The 20999-nt window shown below is 38.9% G+C and overlaps 1 protein-coding gene across 2 annotated transcripts in view; it reads right to left on the bottom strand.

Annotated features, from left to right (window-relative positions):
• The window catches only part of CCDC50 (coiled-coil domain containing 50), a 60612-nt gene extending 39850 nt beyond the window's left edge, over window positions 1-20762 (bottom strand). For both annotated transcript variants that reach the window (XM_039234217.1, XM_039234218.1), the window contains exon 1: window positions 20618-20762. In XM_039234217.1, the coding sequence (XP_039090148.1) occupies window positions 20618-20666 (49 nt within the window). In that variant the 5' untranslated portion in view covers window positions 20667-20762. The remainder of the gene's footprint in view (window positions 1-20617) is intronic.
• Between the last annotated feature and the right edge of the window lie 237 nt (window positions 20763-20999).

Below are 20999 nucleotides of genomic sequence, written 5' to 3'. Positions count from 1 at the left end.
TGAAAGACAAACACTTTTATCCACACTTTGTACAAATGATTGAGTCAAGCATCATTAACCAATGGTTCAACTGTTTGGGAATTTTTGTGGTTATTGGGTTTTATGTTTTAATTGGTCGGTGTGGGTATGGAACACAGAGAATGGGAGCATCCTGCAAGTCTGAAGGAAGCTTAGTCACCGTAGTCACCGTTACACACATTGAGGGCCGGGGGGGGGGGGAGGGAAGGAGGGGTGCGGGGGGGGGGCGACACAAACCTGTTGCGCCTGCCTGAGGCACCTCTCCACTGTCTAAAAAATCATAATCAACCTTCAAAACCTTCATTCTAATGTCATTTCTCTGCTAATCCAATCTTACAGAATAAAACCAAACCCGTCACAATGGACTCTCACACACCCAGCTGATTTACCTATGCTTTATTTCCCCCAGGGATTTCACAGCATATAGTAAATAGAGTACAGTAGCACTAATCGTATTATACTTAACTTACCCCTTTCCCCAGCATACATTCAAGATCCTGAAAGGCAGGAAAAATATTATGGATCATTTTGCTTTCAACATTTATCCCAGTGCCTGAGATAATGATTTTCAAATAAATGTGGAAATGAGGGTTCCTAAGAAAAATGTTGATTAATACAGATGATGTACCATGAAATACTGCATTTTTTTTGCAGGTGTGAGCCATTCTTACCTTCCAGCTCACCTGAAGAAAAGGCTAAGGAGTTACATGTCTACCTACATTATCTAAAATGACAGTAAAGGGTTTCTGCTTCCATCACCCAAATTTTGGATATATTATAACATGCATTATAATGGATAGAAGCTGACAGAATCCTAGAATATCTATAAAGGTCATTCAGGCAGGTGGTCAACTGTTGGTCCCTTTAGACCACAATTAAACATATCACTCAATTTCTGATGACACAATGGCTCAGAGAGTTGGAATAACAATGCTAAGAATCACATAGTCAAAGAAGTGATATTTCCAAGATGAGACTCCAAGGCTATGAAAAATGTATACATACATGAGGTTATGTGTGTTAAGCTGAATAACCCGACAGAATGCATGAGATGCATGTGGCATTCTGAAGCAGAGAATGTAGTGTGTGCTAAGTTACCGACGGGAATTTTCAGAATCTTGGAGCTAGGGTCCGGAGTCATCCAAGAAAATTTTCTCATATCTTGGAAAATCATCTATAGTAGCAGGCTGCCAAACAATACTGAAAATTAGAAAATGTTAGTAAATTAAGTGAATGAAGAACAGGTCAAGGTTGGAAGAATGAAAAAAAATAAAAAATAAAAAATAAAACCAGTGGCAGGAGGGGTAACTGGGGAAAGACTCTTGAGGGATTTTGTAACAGGAAAACATTTTCTGGGCTAATTATTCTGCCATAAACATTACTGAAAGATACAAAGCTACCCTTTCATAAAAAGCTCTACAAGGACCAGAAGAGTATAACTGAGGATCTTCAGCAAAGTTCTACCAAATATCTGTTCTGCTAAAGTCACCACTTTGGTGTGAGCACCAAACTGTTGTAGAGTATTGAGAATCCTTAATCCCAAAGAACTATCTCTAAAATAAAGGCCCTGGATGATACATACCCTCGTTTCTTCAAATATTTCTAAACTTCAACCACTGTTCATAAAAAGGTGCTGATTCATCACTTTCTTAAAATTATAAAAACTGATTTTCACAAAGAGTTTTTAGGAGTTGTCAAGTCAAGCCTTATCCTGTCAAAATAACCATGCTTTTAAAATATTCCAGCCCCAGAAAGCTCACTTCCTTTCAACACAGCCCCCTTGTAAACAACTATAGGTAAAATGTCTTCAGAAGGCCCAAACCTTCCAATCTATAGAGATTATCCACTGATCCTACCTCCAGCCTTGGGTAGGTGGGGGGTGTTTTGTATAAACAATGGCACTCTGAAAACTGTTGCTTTATACACCCTACAGATAACTATCCATGTGGCTTATCATATGAGCTAGGCTCAAGTAAGGATAATAGAGTAAAGGTACTCTCCATTATGTGGGCTCATCTTATGATCCTTTCTATAGCATACTCTGACTACAGGCTGTCGACATACCTGACTTTTCAACTTCATAAAATATTAGAAAGGATAAACATCAAAATCCTAATAATAATTATGGACTATAGGATTACAATGACATTTATTTTCCTTTTTAAGCATTTCTGTATTTTCCAATGTCTCTACCATGAAGGGGGATCTTATTATTTATAATCCTTTTAATAGTTTAGAATAAAATATTTTTATTCTAATTTTCACACCTAAACAATGAAACAAATATTTACTCAGAAAAAATTAGTTGCACTAGCAATGTTTTACTGATTCAGTTTAATTATACTGTTTCCTCAAGGTAATGGAATAAAAGTTTTGTTGTTTTTATTAAGGGAAAAAGTATGCTAGCAAATATAAAGTCTACATGAGGCCCCAAATTTGTATCGAAGCAAGCAGGGAAATATGAAATGTTGCTCAGTTTTCATGACCTAAAAAAGAAATAACACTCGTTCTTCACTAGATAGAAATGTTTTACTAGCAGCAAATACGCAACTAAGCTGTTATCATGCTGGAACTGAAATAGGAAGCACTAAATTACATAATGGACATCATCAACAGTTCAAGCGTGAGTTTGCAATGTGTGCCTACACGCACACACATCTCCAACAAAAGCGTAAGACTGAGCACAGAAAGGAGACGTTAAAAAAAAAAAAAAACCCAATTGATTTAATCCCAACATTTCACTCTGATGCAATTTATTAAAATAGGTTCCTGAGTTGTTGGGTTTTTTCCCTAATCCCCCAAATTCAAAGTTAAATGAAAACCCCAGTAACCCAAACCACTAGTTTGGCAAGTAGATATATTATAGCGAACCACAGACACACTAGATTGCAGGCAAGTGGGTTCTGAAAATGCTGAGATAATGTAAGTCCCCAAATCAGAAGTACTACTTTAATATCACAAACCATCTACATCATTATCAGAGACCACAAAGTAACTGGGTAACTTATTGGAAAAGTGAAAATGGCTGAGTCAGGAATTTCCATTTGACAGAGCAAAAGATTGAGGGTGAGAGGAACAGTGAAAATGTGGAGGGGGAGGGAAGGTTGAGCAGGATGGAAACAGCAGTATTTACTCATCCTGGTAGAACTGTCAGATAAAGCTTTCCATAAGGAAGTATGTGATGACTCAAGTTACCATAAAGGATAAAAGCCCCACAAACACAAACAACCTCACAAGCTTCCTATGTTTGCAGGCATCAACTTTATGGATTGGTACTCTGAAACCAAACTTTTTTGTGTTGGCAGTAACAAAAAAAAAAAAAAAAAAAAAAAGCTACTCAAGAAAAGTAACAACTCAGACCTTGTCTATTTTCAGAAAATGCAGATCTATATACTAATGCAAATTCCTGAAATTGTGCTTCCTTTCTTCTCAAGAAGCATCCCTTAATAATCTCAAAATGAGCTCAACCTAGAGGTCACTTAGTCTGAGCTCCCAACAAATTGGTGCTTGGGTTCCTTCTGTCCTTGCAATCCTACCAGGTGACCATGAATAAGACTCTCTTCAAAACCCTATGATATCCATCTACATCATTCAATGTTGGAACAGATGTTAGAAAAGATTGCTTTAAACTAAACCAAATCCGTATGTTCTATTGATCCATCATTATTATTCTATCCACTAGGGTCACAAGTTGTCCCCCCCAACCCCCATGCAAATGGCAGCCACTACTCACATGTAGCTACTTCTTCAAAGTAACCAAAATTAAATTTTGAAAATTCAGCTCCTCAATCTCACTAGCCACATTTTCAGAGCTAAATAGCCATATGGGGCTGATGCCTACCATTTTGGACAGTGTGGAATATAGAACATTTCCACCATCAGAAAAGTTCTATTAGACAAGCACTGCCCTAAACAATAATCACAGAGTGATAGACAGGTTACTGCTAATTTTGACAACTAGACCACTCAGTAACATTTGAAACCATTTTAATTATTTGTGTATATGTGTGTGTGTGTTTACACACACACACACACACACACATAATATTTTAACCAACAGATGTAACTCACTTTACCGGTATGGACAACCAATGGTTTTGAATATATATATCATTGGTTTTGTTTTAGCCACTGAATTATCTTCAGAATTCTTATATAGTATTTCACCTGTTTCTTTTTCTCTAGCCCTAAAGCGATGGTAGTTTTGCTAACTTCACCGGAGTGGAAGAACTTTAAGTTGTTCTACATTTACCAAACAACAACTGTGCAGATATAGTCACAGAAACAAAGTGAGCAAATCTCCACTCGGAAAGGGAAGTGAACTGATTTTCAATACAGTTAAACCAATTCAATTCTGGGAAACACACCTGCTACTAAGTAAACCCACCAGATCGCGAATACTTACTTGCCAAGCACTTACTGAAAAACTCTGCATTCTGATTAGCAAATGTGCACCTGTGAATCTCGAATGACTTTGAAAATTAAACTGATCCAAAGTGGATAAGATTCTCCTACGTTTACGGTCTTTGGTGCACTCCTTAAAGAACAATTACATTTTACATGGGCACTCCACTTCAGAACAATTCAGGAATGTGCGAATCTACACAGCAGCTATGTAAGTAATTACTTGTAATATCATAAAAATGATTTAAATCACTCCTGCTTTAAAATGATTATTTACTTTTTAAATGGATTTATAAAATTTCATATTTGAACACAAAATGACTATCAAAATTACACTCAGAAAATGATGAAACTCTTTATACAGTGTTTTCTGTAATACGTTACACAGAGCACTGGTATTCAGTGAATACTCACTGCACAAGGATACTGTATGGTGTAACCAAGAGTACTCTCACTTTGATTACAGTCCTGGCTCTAACACTCACTAGATGAATAATCCTGAACCAATCAATGTTTGCTCACCTCAAATATGAGAGTGATAATGACCACTGTTAAGGACGTGAGCACTGCAGGAAATGTATATATTTAAAAAAATTCGCAAATTATTCTGATGGAGATAGACTTTCTATGTAGAAAACAATAAACCCTTGATAACTACAAACAGTCCTCAAAATACCCCAAAAACTTAAATACCCTTAGATAAACAGTAGCAGACAGGATTTTTTTCAAAGCTATTTTCCAGTAAGAATATCCTGACGGTAAGAATTTATTGCTTTTATTTTGACTGCATGTATCCTTAAAGAAACTCCGACCTTCTGTTGTTCCACTATTTGAATGGCACTTTTCCTGGCACTTAAACAAGACCTCAGATGGTTTGGCAGCCCTCAAATGGTGTGGGTTTCTCTGTTTGCCTTAGCCTAGAAAGAAAAGCCACCCATCTCCTTAAACCCCTGTAGGATAAACCCAGTCATGCCCATTAAAACCCAAAAGATCACATCCAACCCAGCTTAAGTACAAGTTTACAGCAAGGAAAGAAAACCATTTTGGTTTATTGGCTTCATATGACAAGAGAGTTTCCTTAAGTACTAGCTGCTGCGCATTCTATTTACCCTTGAGTCAGATATTTCCACTTTCAACTTCTCTTCTGCAAGTAGATACTTGAGCATTTTTTTCCTATTAGGATTGGTAAATATGTTTCAATTTCAAGAAATAAAGAGCAATACTCAAAACGGCTCCCCAAAACTTTATTTAAAGTAGTGGTCATGGGGTAAGTAGATGTGGTAAATACATTCTCTTAGAATCTTGCACCATTAAAGCAAACTGCTACTCACACCTCCACTCCAGTAACCATCTGCCAGAACTCTACAAAACTTCCAGTAATCTTGGATTATATAAATCTAAAAGTATGAACGAAACACAAATGGGTAAATCTTGAGATTTTTGGAATGCTACTCTGATATGCTGCCATATGCTCAATAATTGGTCGTTTACTGTCTAAAATGTGTTTTTCTACAAGAGATCTTGAGATCATGGGTACATTCTTAGAATCTAGGGGAATGCCTCCCCAGAAGGGGAGATTTATTCAAGAGATTTATCTTCCTAATTATAATGTAAGTAGGCTTACATTAAAATCAGATTTCCTAGAATACAGTCTATAGAGAAGAAGGAAGCAATCTACCAGTAAACTAGAAGCAGCTAGCCTATATTTCAAAGCACACGCGGAGAATTCCTAAGCTGACAGCAGGGAGTTTAAGAAGTGATGCTGTCAACAACTTGGCTCTCTATGAAGTTCATCAGAGGGGTTGGTTATTTATTTATTTATTTATTTTTATTATTTAAAAAAAAATTTAACGTTTATATTTGAGAGACAGACAGACAGACAGACAGAGCGTGAGCAGGGGAAGCAAAGAGAGAGGGAGACACAGAAACCAAAGCAGGCTCCAGCCTCTGAGATGTCAGCACCAGGCCTGGTGCAGGGTTCGAACCCACAACTGTGAGATCATGACCTGAGCCGAAGTCTGGTGCTTAACTGAGCCACTAGGGCACCCCTATTTTTTTTTTTTTATTTTTGAGAAAAATTTGTATTCTTAGTGGTAGTTAAGTTAGATGTGAACTTTTGATGGTTTTCTATTCCCAAAGAAAGCTGGAAACTCAGCTAGTGGTGTGGGACGAAAGAAGCACAAACCAAAGCTTGCAGGTAAATTCCAATAAGGAGGAAGTGGTGGTTTCTTCAATAATACAAAAATAAACAGAATATACGAAGTGACAACATTATCTGGTTTTGGATTTTTCCTACTATTTAAAAAGTGTTTCGGGGATGGGGGGAGGGGGAACTTTGGACCTATGTATACATCAGGATTCAAATATTGCTTACTTAACAGCTACAAGACTTTGGGCAAGTTATTTCATCTCTGAGGCTCAGGCTCCTCCTCCATAAAATGAGAATAAATCTCTTGAGAAGTAAATTAGGTAAGTGAAGGGCCAAGGACACATCTGTCACTCAGTAAAAGGCAATTCAAGAAGTGGAACCTATTATTACTGGCATCATCAGAATTAACGAATTCTTGCAATTAGTTATGTTCTAAGTATTTCTTCTAGTCAGGTCTCTTAACTACATCAGTGATTAACACTTACCTAGTCACTTGGCTAGTATAGAATCTATAACAGAATATGCAATCACTACTTCCTCATTTCTAATTCTCCTACCAAAGAATTAAAATGTAATCAACAGTTACTACACATCTATAGCTCTTTCTAACCTCTTATGTCTAACTGAGGGAGAATATGTTTCCTATACATATTGAGGGCCTAAGTTAAAAGAAAATCAGTATGTGTAAAATGTTTAATAAGCTCTATCACTTCAAACTTTTTTTCTCAACTGAATGTCCAGAGTTAGAAAGCAAAGTAGAAAGCAGACTTTCTATGAGAAAGTCATGATTATAGTTTAACCAACATCAAGAATGAAAGGAGGGTAGACCGATGAGTAGAAGTATAGCCAGTCAAAATATAAACACCTTCACATGTAGATTAAAAACAGTGCATGCCTAAAACTAGATGGATTTTCCTCATTTCTATTCTTTGAGTTGCTCTAGTGAAAGTTTTCTGTCAAATCCACATGCCATTTTGGTGTCTTCCCTATAAGAAATGTGGATATTTGTTGTCCAATTTATAGAAATAGGGCTTTACTGCAGCGTATAAGAAACATGCAAGTTAAAGTACAAAGAGCCTTGTTCTTAATTCCAGATGCCTGTCAGAATTTTAGTTCTGATCTGTCACCAGCTCACCAAGTGACCTCTGACAAGTCACTTTCCAAATCAGAACCTCACTGTCCTGACCTGTAAGGAAACAGTACAAATTATCTTTAAGAATTCATCCAACTTAAGACATAGGGCTGCATGAAATGTAGTTGATTCAGGGTAAGTGATACACATTTGTATCTGGGACGTGAGCACATCATCTAATATGTGAAAAATCACAGCCTGTAGAAAACACTACCATATAGGATGACTCCTGTGCTCTCGCCTGCACCAGATACTGCTTTCTTCAATGGCGCTGATGCTTTAACTATTTCTACCATACAAAATGGCAAACATCTACTTCTGTTCATCTGTATAGTAGCTTCAACCACCAATAAATCTTAAAATAACCTTTCATTCTATCTAGTGCCTTATAAAAAAAAAAAAAGTAGTCTTTTCCTGTTTCAACTAGTAGTTCTCACAGAGCCTTCAGTATCAGGGGGTAAAATGAGACCATGTTATCAGTCACTAACTGTCCAATGAATACAAATGTGAACTGTGTCATTTACTAAAAGGCTTAAGTAAGACCAGATGATCACAGTACAGCCTGGAAAAGTGAGCACCCTTCCATATTCAGAAGGCTTCTTAAAGATCACCAAATGTTTTAGGTTCAACTAGAATGTGTTCTTAAATGCCTTGGATTCCTCTTGGCAATGCTACTGAAACTAGCTTCAGTATGTTCTGCATGCAATTCCCCTGCAGAAGAACTGAAAGAAAATCAGGGACAGCCTGCATCTGTGAACAGGAAGACAAGTTATCCAAGTCCTTTCTGTTCTGGAGGATTGACTTGCCTCACTGGTTTTTTAGGAAGTCAAAATTATTTGGGCGATTTTTTTTTAATTTGAAATAATAGCTGCCTCAAGTATAAATTTATTTTTCGCGCCACTGCCTATTTTTAAAGCAGCGTTAACTCCTAAGGAACCATATGAAGCTGAAAGAGACTAAACAGTGTGCCCTAAGTTAGAAAAACATTCCAAAAATAAGTACAATCCAGTATATCCATGCCCAAAGCAGAAATTCTTGAGTTGACTCTTCTCATCCTTTTCCACCCTCTTTTGACCATAAAGCATTTCAAGTCTGCAATCTGTACATCCATCTCTTAGTCTCCAACTCAAAACGTGCAGATTCTTCGCGATTACCTCCCCTTACAATCAAGAACTTTAAAAATACATGCTACGTTTGATCTGTTTAAAGTTTCGCAAGAACCTTGTTCCCTTTATGTGAAAATAAATCTAGGGAGAAAATAGTAACCATAAAAATTCTGAACAGAACCCAATATTTCTAGTAACAGTGACAAAATGACACAAAATAACATTTCTGGAAAATGTGCACATATTAGCATAGTCTTACATAACTAAAATTAATCCATAAACAGGTAAGATAACTGCCTCCGAAGGAGACTATTGTACTTTCAGGCCTTGATTTAACCTCAACACCAATCAACCTACAGAAATTTGAGAAATGGGGGGGGGGGGGGCGGGGAAATCACACAACAAAAAGTAAAAGTGACTTATTATTCCTAGCCCTCGAATCTTACCTCAGTGAATTCATGAAAATGATCATAGCTCTTACTCGAGTGTCATTAGTCCAGCTAGCTCAGGTCAGTTCGCCCCCTGTCAAGACAGTCCAGCAAGTTTTCTGGAATATCTGTGTGTAAGGATCCCCCAAAAATACTGAGATCAGTCAGCTGCCAGTCTTTTGCTGAGAGAACATGAGTAAATTAATACAGAGAATGAAACACGTTGCTTAAGGAAATAAGTAGTTCAAAGTGGGTTGAAGAAATCACAGACAAGAAGTAGGGTAGACTCAAGAGAACACGAGCACTTGACCTAGGCCTGATGGGGATGGGGGGTGTAAGAAGAGACTGCATTTGGAGAGCGTAGAAGGAAACTCCAGGCAAAGGGTAAGACTCACAAGAACAATGGTCTGGACAAAGGTTAAAAGTAAAAGTTCAACGGCAACTTGAACGGTAATATTATCAAGAACTTGAATGTATACCACTGCATTTTACAGAATGTTTTCATATTCATTTCTTCAGTTAACTGTCATCACAAGCCCAGGACAGTAAATATTACCTCCAATAAACAGATAAGGCAACTAAAGCTTGGAGTCACAATGTTATCTCTGAGTCCTTATACCTAATAGGTGGTAAAGAGGAGATGTGAAATCAGGTCTTACAAGTCTAGGTTCAAGGTATTTCCCTTTAGAAAGAAGTCAGTCTACTGACGTTAAAATTAAATTTTATACTACAAGTCTGATTTCAATTGGGATGAATTAATGTATCAGTAAACTAGAGCAAATACTGCAAAATAATTCTAGGAGGAGCTCAACTACTAAAAAGATGCATAGCAGAAGTGTATAGAATAAAAAATGTAGCCTCCTTCACTCCACTTAAAATAAAAAAGAAAATGATAGGTATATTACATATTGCCAAATAAAAAAGGAGTCAGAAATGTCTGTATTTCTTACCTCCTTTCAACTGGCACAAATCTTTTCAACATCTGTTCCATATTTTGGGAGGAATATATGGAAAGAAACCATAATAAACAGGGAACACAAAGAAAAATAAATAAATAAAAATAAAATTTCAATAAACCCAAATATGAATAGCTAAATGACAGCCTCCTGATTTCTATTCTATAATCTATAGAGCTGATTTCATGTTTTACTTAGTAATCAATTAGAAAACACAAAACAAATTAAGAATAAGGCAATCTAGGACAGAAAGGTACCCTTCAGGTTTTAAGTGCCAATGAAAACTTTACATACTCAGAAGACATTTTGTGACAAGGACCTCACTCAGGAATCACATCCAACTGCTCAGGGCATTTCAGCAATGTCTCCTTTAGTTATGTGATCTCTAGTATAGATCTATTCCAGTAAAATTATTAGACTTGCCCTTTTTACTCACAAAGCATTTGGGTTAGGCCTATAAATTATTTGTGAATCCTGTCTTTAAGTTTAGTAATTATCCTAGTTTGGGGAGCTTGAGAAACTACTGAAACCAACTTCCTGGGCTTCAGGGATGTTAAAAGTACGGTAAACTCCCATCTATCTATAGCTCCCTAACTATTTTCTAAACCTCCAGTCTCTCCCCTCCAACATACACATAGCCAAAATGATCTTTCAAAGATAAGCTCTGTGGGGCTTTAATCGGGTAACTATAAAAATCTTAGAAAAGAAGAAATGCTTCGTGGGTACGCTAAAGCCCAATTTGAAATAATAAGGTCTGACCATGGAAACCCGGCAAAACAATAGAGGCAAACATGTCAAGTTAGAATTCACCAATCAATGAATGATAGGACAAGGGAACTTTTGTAGGCAAAGCCAGGAGGTGATCTGTAAATACAAACATTGAGAATGAACAGTTCTTTCCAAATAGCTGTTGGCCCAAATGTTAGAGCAAACTCAACAAGTGAAGATGGGGGGGAAAGATCTTAATCGAGTCTCTTTCTCTGTCTACCTCAGGTTTCCCATCCAGACAATAAGGACTTTTTAACAGTATATGCCAACCCTAACATTCTATATTGCAAAGCCCTAAAGAGAAACAACTAACATTTTAATGGGGTGTTTTTGTTTTTGTTTTTTTTTATTTCTGACAGAGAGAGAGACAGCGTGAGCAGGGGAGGGTCAGAGAGAGAGGGAAACACAGAACCTGAAGCAGGCTCCAGGCTCCGAGCTAGCTGTCAGCACAGAGCCCCATGCGGGGCTCAAACCCACAGACGTGAGATCATGACCTGAGCCAAAGTCAGACGCTTCACTGATGGAGCCACATAGGCACCCCACAACTAACGTTTTAAAGCATTTGATGGAAAGGTGCTACTCAAATGTTAGCAAATGTAATAAAGTAAATCATGGACTTCTCAATATAGTCCAATTAAAAAATAAATGTTGATGGGGAGGCAGTGAAGAGGGTAAGACAGACACCCTTATAAACCACTCGCACTTTTACTATATACAGTTAAAAGCTCTAGAGTAAAGTTAATGGAAAGTGACTCAGCCTTTATGACTCATTAGAAAAATGAAAGCCAAAAAAGTCCGGTGGAGACTCCCCTACTATTTGGTAACTGAGAATCAGTATCGAGACTAGAAATGCTCATCACACACTAAGCCTTCAAAGTTTAGTGGTACATGAACCCTGGTACTTCTGATACCGGTTTCTAAGAAGACAAAGTAATACTTCCTTCATGCAAATGTCAGCTAACATACTTTGAAGAGAGCCAGTAGTAAGCTAAAAATCATAAGCCAACTTTTTAAAAAAGTTCAATCTGTTTACTCGTGCCCTCTGCTCATGAAAGCCCACAGACCCTTCCTCAGAGCTGGGATATCACATACTCTTATTTTACACAAGGCTTCTATCTATACAATCAATTTTGAAATACATAGAAGTATATATAGAGTGTAAATGTTTTTCTTCCTAAAAGAAAAAAACCAAAACATCAGGATAGAAGTCTAAGTTTTTAAAAGTCACTACAAATCTAAGATACACTATCATGAAAGTTCCATCAGCCATAGTCTCCAACAGCACTAACATAGTAAGTTATCACTGATGCTCATGGTGATAAGTGGAATACCAAGAAAAGGTTAAATAAGGAAGTTTTCTAAAGTTTAATCAAAAATGGTCCAAAAGAAACCACTATTTTTTCCTATAAAGTACCTGATAGTAAAGCTTTGCTGGTCATATGGTCTCTGCCACAATTACTCATCTCACCTTTATTGTGTGAAAGCAGCCACAGACAATACGTAAACAATGAACACGGTTTTGTTCCAACAAAACTTTACCTATAGAAACTGAAATAGGAATTTCGTATCATTTTCATATTTCACCAATCTTTCTTCCTCTTTTTTTTTCAATCATTAAAAAATTTAACACCCATTCTCAATTCACCTGCTGTATGAAATCAAGTGGCGAGTAGGGTGGATTGGGCCCATGGGCCACAGTGTGCAGACTCCTGCCTTACAGGTACAAATTTCAATTACTAGAAGGGGGTAAAGATGATGCTCATTCTTGAACACTGACAGAAAAATGAGCTGCCACTATAAAAATGTGAGAAGTTAGAGTAGGGAGGATTCTTTCAGTAGGGTGGCCAGAGTATTCTCAGTCAGTATATTACAAACGTCCATTATATATATCCATGTGTGTAAGTACAAATGTCCATTATATAAGTCCATGTGTATAACATAATCTGGGCATAAAAACTACAAATTCCTGGAACCATCACCAAGAAATTCAGTTGATATCTAGGAGGATCAGGAATGTGTTTATAGGAAAGCTCCCAACAAGAACATCTAATGTTGCGGCAACATTTAAAAACCATCAACATTTGCAAAATATCTATCTGACATAAGACACAACTCTACAATTTATAAAGAATTCTCAAAATTCAATTAAAAGAAAACTGGTTTTTGTTTAAAGGAGCAAAAGCTTAGAACACATACTTCCACAAACATATAAGAATAGCAAATAAGCATAATAAAAGAGGTGTAACGTTATTAGTCATTAGAGAAAAGCAAACACTTATGCGGTATGATACACTTATCAAAATAGCTAAAAGTAAAAATAAATCAAAAATAACAAAAGAAGACCCTGACAATAGAAATTGTGGGGAAGGGTGAAGAATTACTGGAGGCCACGTACACTGCTGGTGGCAACACAAAATGGTACAGCCACTTCGAAGAAGACGTTGGTGATTTCTTATAAAACTAAACACACACTCATCACATGACCCAGCAATCCCATCGTAGGTGCTTTCCCAAAGAAATCCTATATGCAAATATTTAGAGTGCCTTTATTTATAACCACCAAAAGTGGAAACAACCCAAATGTGCAACAAGTGAATGGGTAAACAAACACTGGAACTCAGCAATAAAAAGAAACGGAATTACTAATACATACTATATAGTATCAGATATATGATGCCAAGTGAAAGAAGGCAAACTCAAAAGACTACTTACTGTATGATCTAAATTATATGATATTTTTGCAAAGGCAAAACTACAGCGGCAGAAAATAAATTGATGGCTAGTTTACTCCAGGAAAACGGGTAGAGAAGTTGGGGGGTTATGTAACTGTTCTGATCTTAATTGTTGCAGTAATATAAGACCATATTGGTCAAAATTCAGAACCATAAATTAAGGATGAATTTTTACTGTATATAAACTATACCTCAATGGATTTGACTAAAAAGAAAAAAATACTGATATACAAGCAACGATTACACCCGGTCGGGTCTAGAAGAAACTTCGACGGTGTATGGCTCCCAGCTATCATCTGTATACATACATTAACATATGTGCGGGTTTTTTGGAAATGAAATGATGGCAAAATGTTTGGGGTTTTTTGTGTGTTTATCCTTTTTCTTTTTCTTAAGTTTACTGATTTATTTTGAGAGAGACAGTGCAAGCAGGGGGCAGACAAAGAGGAAGAGAGAAAACTCCAAGCAGGCTCCATGCCATTAGTGCAGAGTCTGATGCGGGGCTCAAACTTAGGAACCATGAGACCATGACCTGAGCCGAAATCAAGTGTCAGACGCTTAACCGACTGAGTCACCCAGGCACCCCTGTCATGTCTTCTAAAGGTAATATCTGGGAACCCTTTCGCACTGGTTTCTAAATTCAAACATCTAGGAATAAATGGTGTAAATAACCCTCCAAGGTCCTTCCGAATATAAAAACCAATTATCCTGTGTAGGTCTTATGCAAGATCTAGGGTATCCTAATTTCACATTTTGAAGCACAGGACACCTTTAAATGGGTCATCAGTTAAAAATATTAATTCAGTGGCCCGTCCCCTAGCTACTTCTGGAACTGCAAATACAGCTATGACAAGTTTGTTTTTCCCCTCATAGGTCAGAGTGGTTTGCTTTACGAATATGCTCCTGTACGGAGAACACTGGGATTTCAAACAGAGCTTAACAAGGTTTTGTGGTATGTATAAATGTTTTCTTTATGAACAGAATATCACATAGCTTTTTGTCACTGAGGGAAATTCATTTATCTCAATAAAAACTCCTGTACCCATGACAAGAACTGCAGAAAAACCGTGGCCTAGGGCTTTCTTTGAGTTTATTTCCCTAATATGTTTAAGGTATCCAAGCCTCTAAATGTTAGCCCTGTGAGGCTGAATATAGCAGAGAAGACATGCATTTTTTTAGATAGAATACTGAGGCAGGACTGTGGCCTCCAATAGTTCCCTCAGTAATTCATTTGATGAGTAAAAGATAAAACTTAAAAGAAAAAAAAAAAGGTTTTAATTAAAAAATAAAGCCTATGTTAACCCAACAACATCCATATCAAACATTATCCCTAAAATAATTTCGAAACATCTCTGATCATTGTTTTCTTTTTACTGTTTTAAACGTAAGCTAGCATTAAAGAAACCCATTAGAAAATAACTGTATGTATCTACAGAATAAAAGAAAGAGGTGACAGTGGGGAAGGGCAAACGAAGAGAAAGTCAGGGAGAAGGTGGGAGAGAAAGGAGAAAACGGGAGAAGGAGAGGGTGGGGAAGGAGAAAATATTCGCAGCATGAAATGTTTCAATTCTAGTCTCCAGTGTGCCAATTCCTACTTAACCTCAGCAGTTTGGTACAATTCACTTCCCCATCCTGGCCCTCAGATTTTCATCTGGAAAATGAGGAGGGTGGCTTAGATCAGTGGTTTCTAATGCTTTCTTCTCTGAGATCCTCTGATTAAATATCAATTAACTTTACAGTGTCACACATGGAAGAAGCCATCCTTTCAGTACCCAATACTTAAAAAACAGTTAGTGATTTAAAAACAGCTTAACTAAAAAAAATCTTTATTTTACAAATGACACAGCTGTATCCATTTTTTAAAAGCCATTCTCTTAAGAAAGGTTTGCATTTTTGCGTATGGCAATAAACTTGAAAAAAATGTTTTTCCCTTCATGTAAGATGCATTTTGGGTGCAGTATGCATTTAGAGGGTTCGTTACACAATGCCCTGAACTCTATACAACTGCCTCTTCACCACAGTGAAAACCATGTCCAGCACTACAGGGCATGTTTTATTGTGAAAATGCCCTTGCACAATAGGTAGTACATAGCAGATAATCATTTTTTTTAAATACGTGTCAAAGATTCTTTCCAGCTTCCAAATCGTGCGACGTTGCTTTGCGCTTAAGGAAAAAATAAACCCATTACTCAAATAAAAATCAAACCCACAAAAGAGCGTTCGTTAGGGGTTTTCACTAAAATTTTATTCTTCATAATGATTATCTCCAAGGATAAAAAAAAGAACATAGAATTCCTTTTTTTCTTTTTTTTTAACTTTTTAGGTTATACTTATCTGTTTGGGATGACTTCTGTTTTTAAGATGCACCTATGAGAAAATAAACATTAGAAAAATAAAGATTAGGGGCGCCTGGGTGGCTCAGTCGGTTAAGGGTCCAACTCCTGATTTCACCTTAGGTCACAGTATCACAGTTGGTGAGTTCAGGCCCCTCACTGAGCTCTGTGATGACACCAAAGAGTCTGCTTGGGGTTCTCAGTCTCCCCCCTCTCTGCACCTCCCCCGCTTGTGTGTATGCATCATCTCTCTCTCTCTCTCAAAATAAATAAACTTAAAAAAGAAAGTTTGTTAGAAACAAAGAGGGGCACCTGGGTGGCTCAGTCAGTTAAGCACCTGACCTTGGCTCAGGTCATGATCTCACAGTCCATGAGTTCAAGCCCCACAATGGGCTCTCTGCTGACAGCTCAGAGCCTAGAGCCTGCTCTGGGTTTTGTGTCTCCCTTGCTCTCTGCCCCTCCCCCACTCACACACTGTCTCTGTCTCTCAAAAATGAATAAACATTAAAAAAATTTTTTAAATAAAAAGATTAAACATTTTTATAAATTTAATTCTGACACTGTAATCTGTGATTCTCATGGTTAAAAGGCGTGGTACCTGCCCTGTAAGTACTCTGAGGAGGAATATTAAAGAATTACTATGCCAGAGATATGATTCCTGAACCAACAGGGAGCATTTAAGAATACATGCACTCATTCACTCACATCTGCTAATATGTGCTGAATATTTGCTGGCTATGTCAAAGACCAGAAGCCAGAAGAGGAAAAAGAAAGATAAATACAACATAAACCTCCCAACTCAAGGAGATCCAGCCACTGTCTCATTAAAAAACAGTAACAAAAAAATGTGCTGTAGAACTTTGAAGAAAAGTGAAAACCAGTTTGCCCTGGAGCCATATGCTGAACATCTCACAGACATGGCCTTCATATTACTGCCTAGTGTGCATGTGATATGCTTTAGGTCCCTGGGAAAACCTGGTTAACTTAATGCCCCAGGCCTAAGTTTGTGTTTTTCTCCTTAAATACTCTGGATTTGTGCCATTAATTTAATTCACCTCATTATGCTACTGGGGTGTCCTGGGCCTAAAATGAAAAATGAATCAGTGCTTTCCAGACATATTTCTGAAAATGTATTAAATTTTATCTTTCACAAAAGGAGATTTTCTCTCAGAATAGGCGGCTACCTTTAGTTCAAGAAGTAAGTCACTAGGTGCTCTGATTTCAGATGTGCGCGCACACACGCAGAGTTAACCCACTCTGGAGATGGCAGGACTTTCCATTTCCATCTGAAGACCAGTACAAACACCTAACACATCATACGTTTCTTACTGCTGTAAGAGAAGAAAAAAGAAGGTTGGCACTGGGAATTGATGGGAGGTTGGTGTACGAGTGCTAATGGCTAAAAATGGGAAAACTCTGATGCCTATAAAATTACAAAGGAGTTGGTAAAAGTTTAAAAGGGCCTAGAAATGGCTTTGAATATTAGCTCTCAGATTAACATTTTAAGTGTCAAAAGTTTGTTAGATGGGAGAAAGGGCAAGACTATGATGATATGTGAGTAACTCCAATTAAGTAGTGATATGGGAATCTAACTGGAGACAGCGAAAAAGAAAGTGGAGAGAGCAAAGAAGAAAGTGCTGTTTCAGAAAGAAAATTCGACAAAGTGAAAACTGACCCAAAAATTGACCAAAAATCAAAGTTTGTCAACTGATGAACTTTTATTTTTAGAAAAAAAAAAAAATCCCCAGTTCTGATCTAACCTAAGAGACTTACAGAATACTGTTGGAACCTGACCAAACTTATATCTAACATCCACAAATTGCATGATGAATTTGAGTCACACATCTGATTTAAAAAACAATGGCTGGGAATTATTTCAAATATTGTTAAGCAGAAGTTCGAATGTTTCAGAAGAAAGAAGGGACTATTCCTAAACACTGGCAACAGTATTTCCACTACAAAGAGTGTGTGTATGTTCCAAATATGCTTTTAAACCAGAAATAATGATGTGTGTTGACATTTAGCTAGACTTAATTCTTTTCTCCCACATATGAACTCAAATGTGTCCCTTTGTCCCCATTTAAGAGAATCCCCAGGTGAAAGACTTCTGTAGCCTTGTTTTTTTATTTTGTAAAGGTCTGTCCAAATGATGGATTATCTCTGACCACCTTAGCAAGCATTGGATTTTAATCTAGAAAAGAAAATTGTTAAATACTAAAATGTTCCCTGATGTCAGTTGTTACCCATGCTGAGATGTTCACAACAAGGGTCACAAACCCCTCCAAAAGAAAAGGCAGTGGGAAGCGACAGACACCCACTGCATTATTGGAATCTACCCCATGACCTCAAATTGTAATTGCACATAAACCTACCAGAATTTGGGCTGAGAAACGAAGCAGAAGAGACAGGTTTAAAAAAAAAAAAGGTTAAAAATCTATGCCAGAACATTAAGCAATTTACCACTAAACTTCTTTTTCAAACTGAGTTGCGAGTTTCAGTACTAAGAACATCTCAATGTATGTTTTACCAAAACATGGGCACCAGCTTTATTCTCTTTAAATTAGGGTTCAAAGACATTGTTAGGGAGTTATTGGGTCATAATGAAGAGTTATATTAGAGAAAAATATATTTCATTAGACTTTAACACTTCCCAGAAAAAAAACTACAGCACCATTAGGACGTTCCTAGCCTAATACATCATTTCCTTTGAGGATCTTGGAACCAGAAAAGTCACATGCTTACAAAGTCAACGATCTTCTCAACATTTTCTGACCACTTTCAAAATCAATCAATATTTAATCCTAACTTAGTCAAGGAGCCACACCAAATATCCTTACCACTTTACCGGGTCACATGAAACTGGACTGCCAAACATCACATTATGCAAAATGAAAGCCAGTTCGAATGTGTTAAAATTCCAGGGGTTAAGAATGGAAACATCTTGCATTTTTAAATGGAAAGTGTTTGTTGAACCCCCCTGAGAAAGAATGTATTAAATCATTCATGTCTTGGTTAGAAACTGGAAAACCTAAGAGTCATATAAATGCATATACAGAAAGTGAGTTTCAACTTTGTTCCAGGTCACCAACATATACAAGGGGCTGGGTAAAGTCACAGCACAGTACGATTAATACTTTACGTGGAGTTGGGTTTGAACTCCAGTGCTTACTCTACTTATCACCCATCCCCAAGGAAGCACTGCACACTACACAGGGTCACTTTTTCTTAAGAAACGTCCAACACAGACATATATACACATACACACCCACAAAACTCATCCTCAAAAGACTCTAGATAACCAGACAATCTCAGAGACTAAGACTTTCAAACTATAGGTCTGCCTTCCCTATCACTCAGGCCCCAGTGTGGACAGTGCAGTGAAAGTGACATTTACATGTGAATGCCTGAATCTTCACCAAAGCCTTGCAGAACACTGAAAGGTTGAAAGATCCCAGGCCTAAACTCTAATACCCTTCAGGAACAAAAGGACAGGCTAGGCCTCATTAAAAATTCTTTATAAAACCAGTGACTACCTCCCAGTGTTTGGAACTCCAGGGAAGAATGCAGCCAAGCTTCCTGAGTATTTTGGGGGTGGGCCTGGACAATCACAAGACCATCAGAGTCGAATCAAGTTGTCAATGAAACACGAAGTTCCAAGAAAGCAAAAATTCTTATTTTCAATTCCACATTCCCAAGTCACCCCAAGCCACAAGGCTCAGCTGAGATGACATTCACAACAAAGATAACCTTTGCAAGCCCGGATAACACTCTGGGATTTCCATGCTTCCTAGGGCAAAAGAATAGCTACAGATAACTAAAGAAAGATTAAGGTGATCCAGCACCCAAAATGTCAACAAGAAATTCTAGGTCTTGGAGGAGGGGATGATCAGGAGGAGGGGAGGGAAGTCAAAAGGCTACCTATTGGTAGCCAAACCAGGCCAGCCACCATCAGCCATAATTTTCCAGGGCATCAGTATAAAGGGTCTTTAAAAATCAAGGTCTCCAGTCGGTCCCCTATGCCTGCTCTTCCCCTGCTTTTTGTAGGAGAACGCTTACAGGGCCTTCCCACCCGTCCGCCCGCGCGGGGCAGCGCCCAGACTAAACTTTTAAACCTTGAGGGAGGTGGGAAAGTCAGCCAGCCAGACGCCGGCCTAGGAAAAGTGGAGAGAAGGAGGGAAAGAGTCAAGTTTCAAAACAAAGGCTCCGCAAGGAACTGAATGTCAACCCCTCCCCACTTCCTACCCTTCACGCCAGCGAGGCTGGGCCTTGGTTTTTTTAAGGACACAAATAAGTCCGACTGACCCAGCTCTCGAGCGTTCACCAATTCGCACAACCACTTGCTGAGGGGGGTGCTGTCCCCTTTGCCCCCATCTCCTCGCAGAGGAGAAGCCGGGCTCAGGACGTCACGACTCGCCCCAGGTGCCGTAGTAGAGCCTCAATCCAGTTCTGGCCCCGGCCAGGGCACCAGGGCCGGGGCACCCGGGGGCGCCCGCGCGAGAGCCGCGGAGACCCAAAGGACGACGTCCCCACCCGGAGAGAGCGGGGCTGGGAGAGCGGAGGGGCCCCACGCGCCTCGCGCCCCGGCCCCTACCTTCCTTGACTCCCGGCAGCTTCGACTGATCGATGCCGACCTCAGCCATGTTGGGCCGGGGTCCCGGCAGCCCCTCGCCGCCCGCGTCCCCGCCGCCGCCGCCGCCGGCCCCGAGCGCGGCCCCGCGCGCAGCAGCAGCGCCCGACGCGGCGCAAAGTCCGGCCGGCAGCGCGCGCCGACCTGGGGGAGGAGCGGCCGCCGCGGAAGGGCCGGCGACAAAGGCGGCGGGAGGCCGGTCCCGGCGTCCCAGGCTGGCGTCCCAGCCGCCCCGCCGCAGCCACCTGCTCCCGCGCCCCCGGCCCAGCCCGACACCGAGGCTCCGGAGCCCGGAAACGGACCCGGGCGGTCCAGTACGGAGGGAGGGAGGAGACAGAAAGGCGGG

The sequence above is a fragment of the Hyaena hyaena genome, unplaced genomic scaffold (genome assembly GCF_003009895.1).
Source record: "Hyaena hyaena isolate Hyena2069 unplaced genomic scaffold, ASM300989v1 scaffold_84, whole genome shotgun sequence".
In the NCBI taxonomy this organism is placed as follows: Eukaryota; Metazoa; Chordata; class Mammalia; order Carnivora; family Hyaenidae; genus Hyaena; species Hyaena hyaena.
This window is presented reverse-complemented; position numbering and strand designations above follow the sequence as displayed.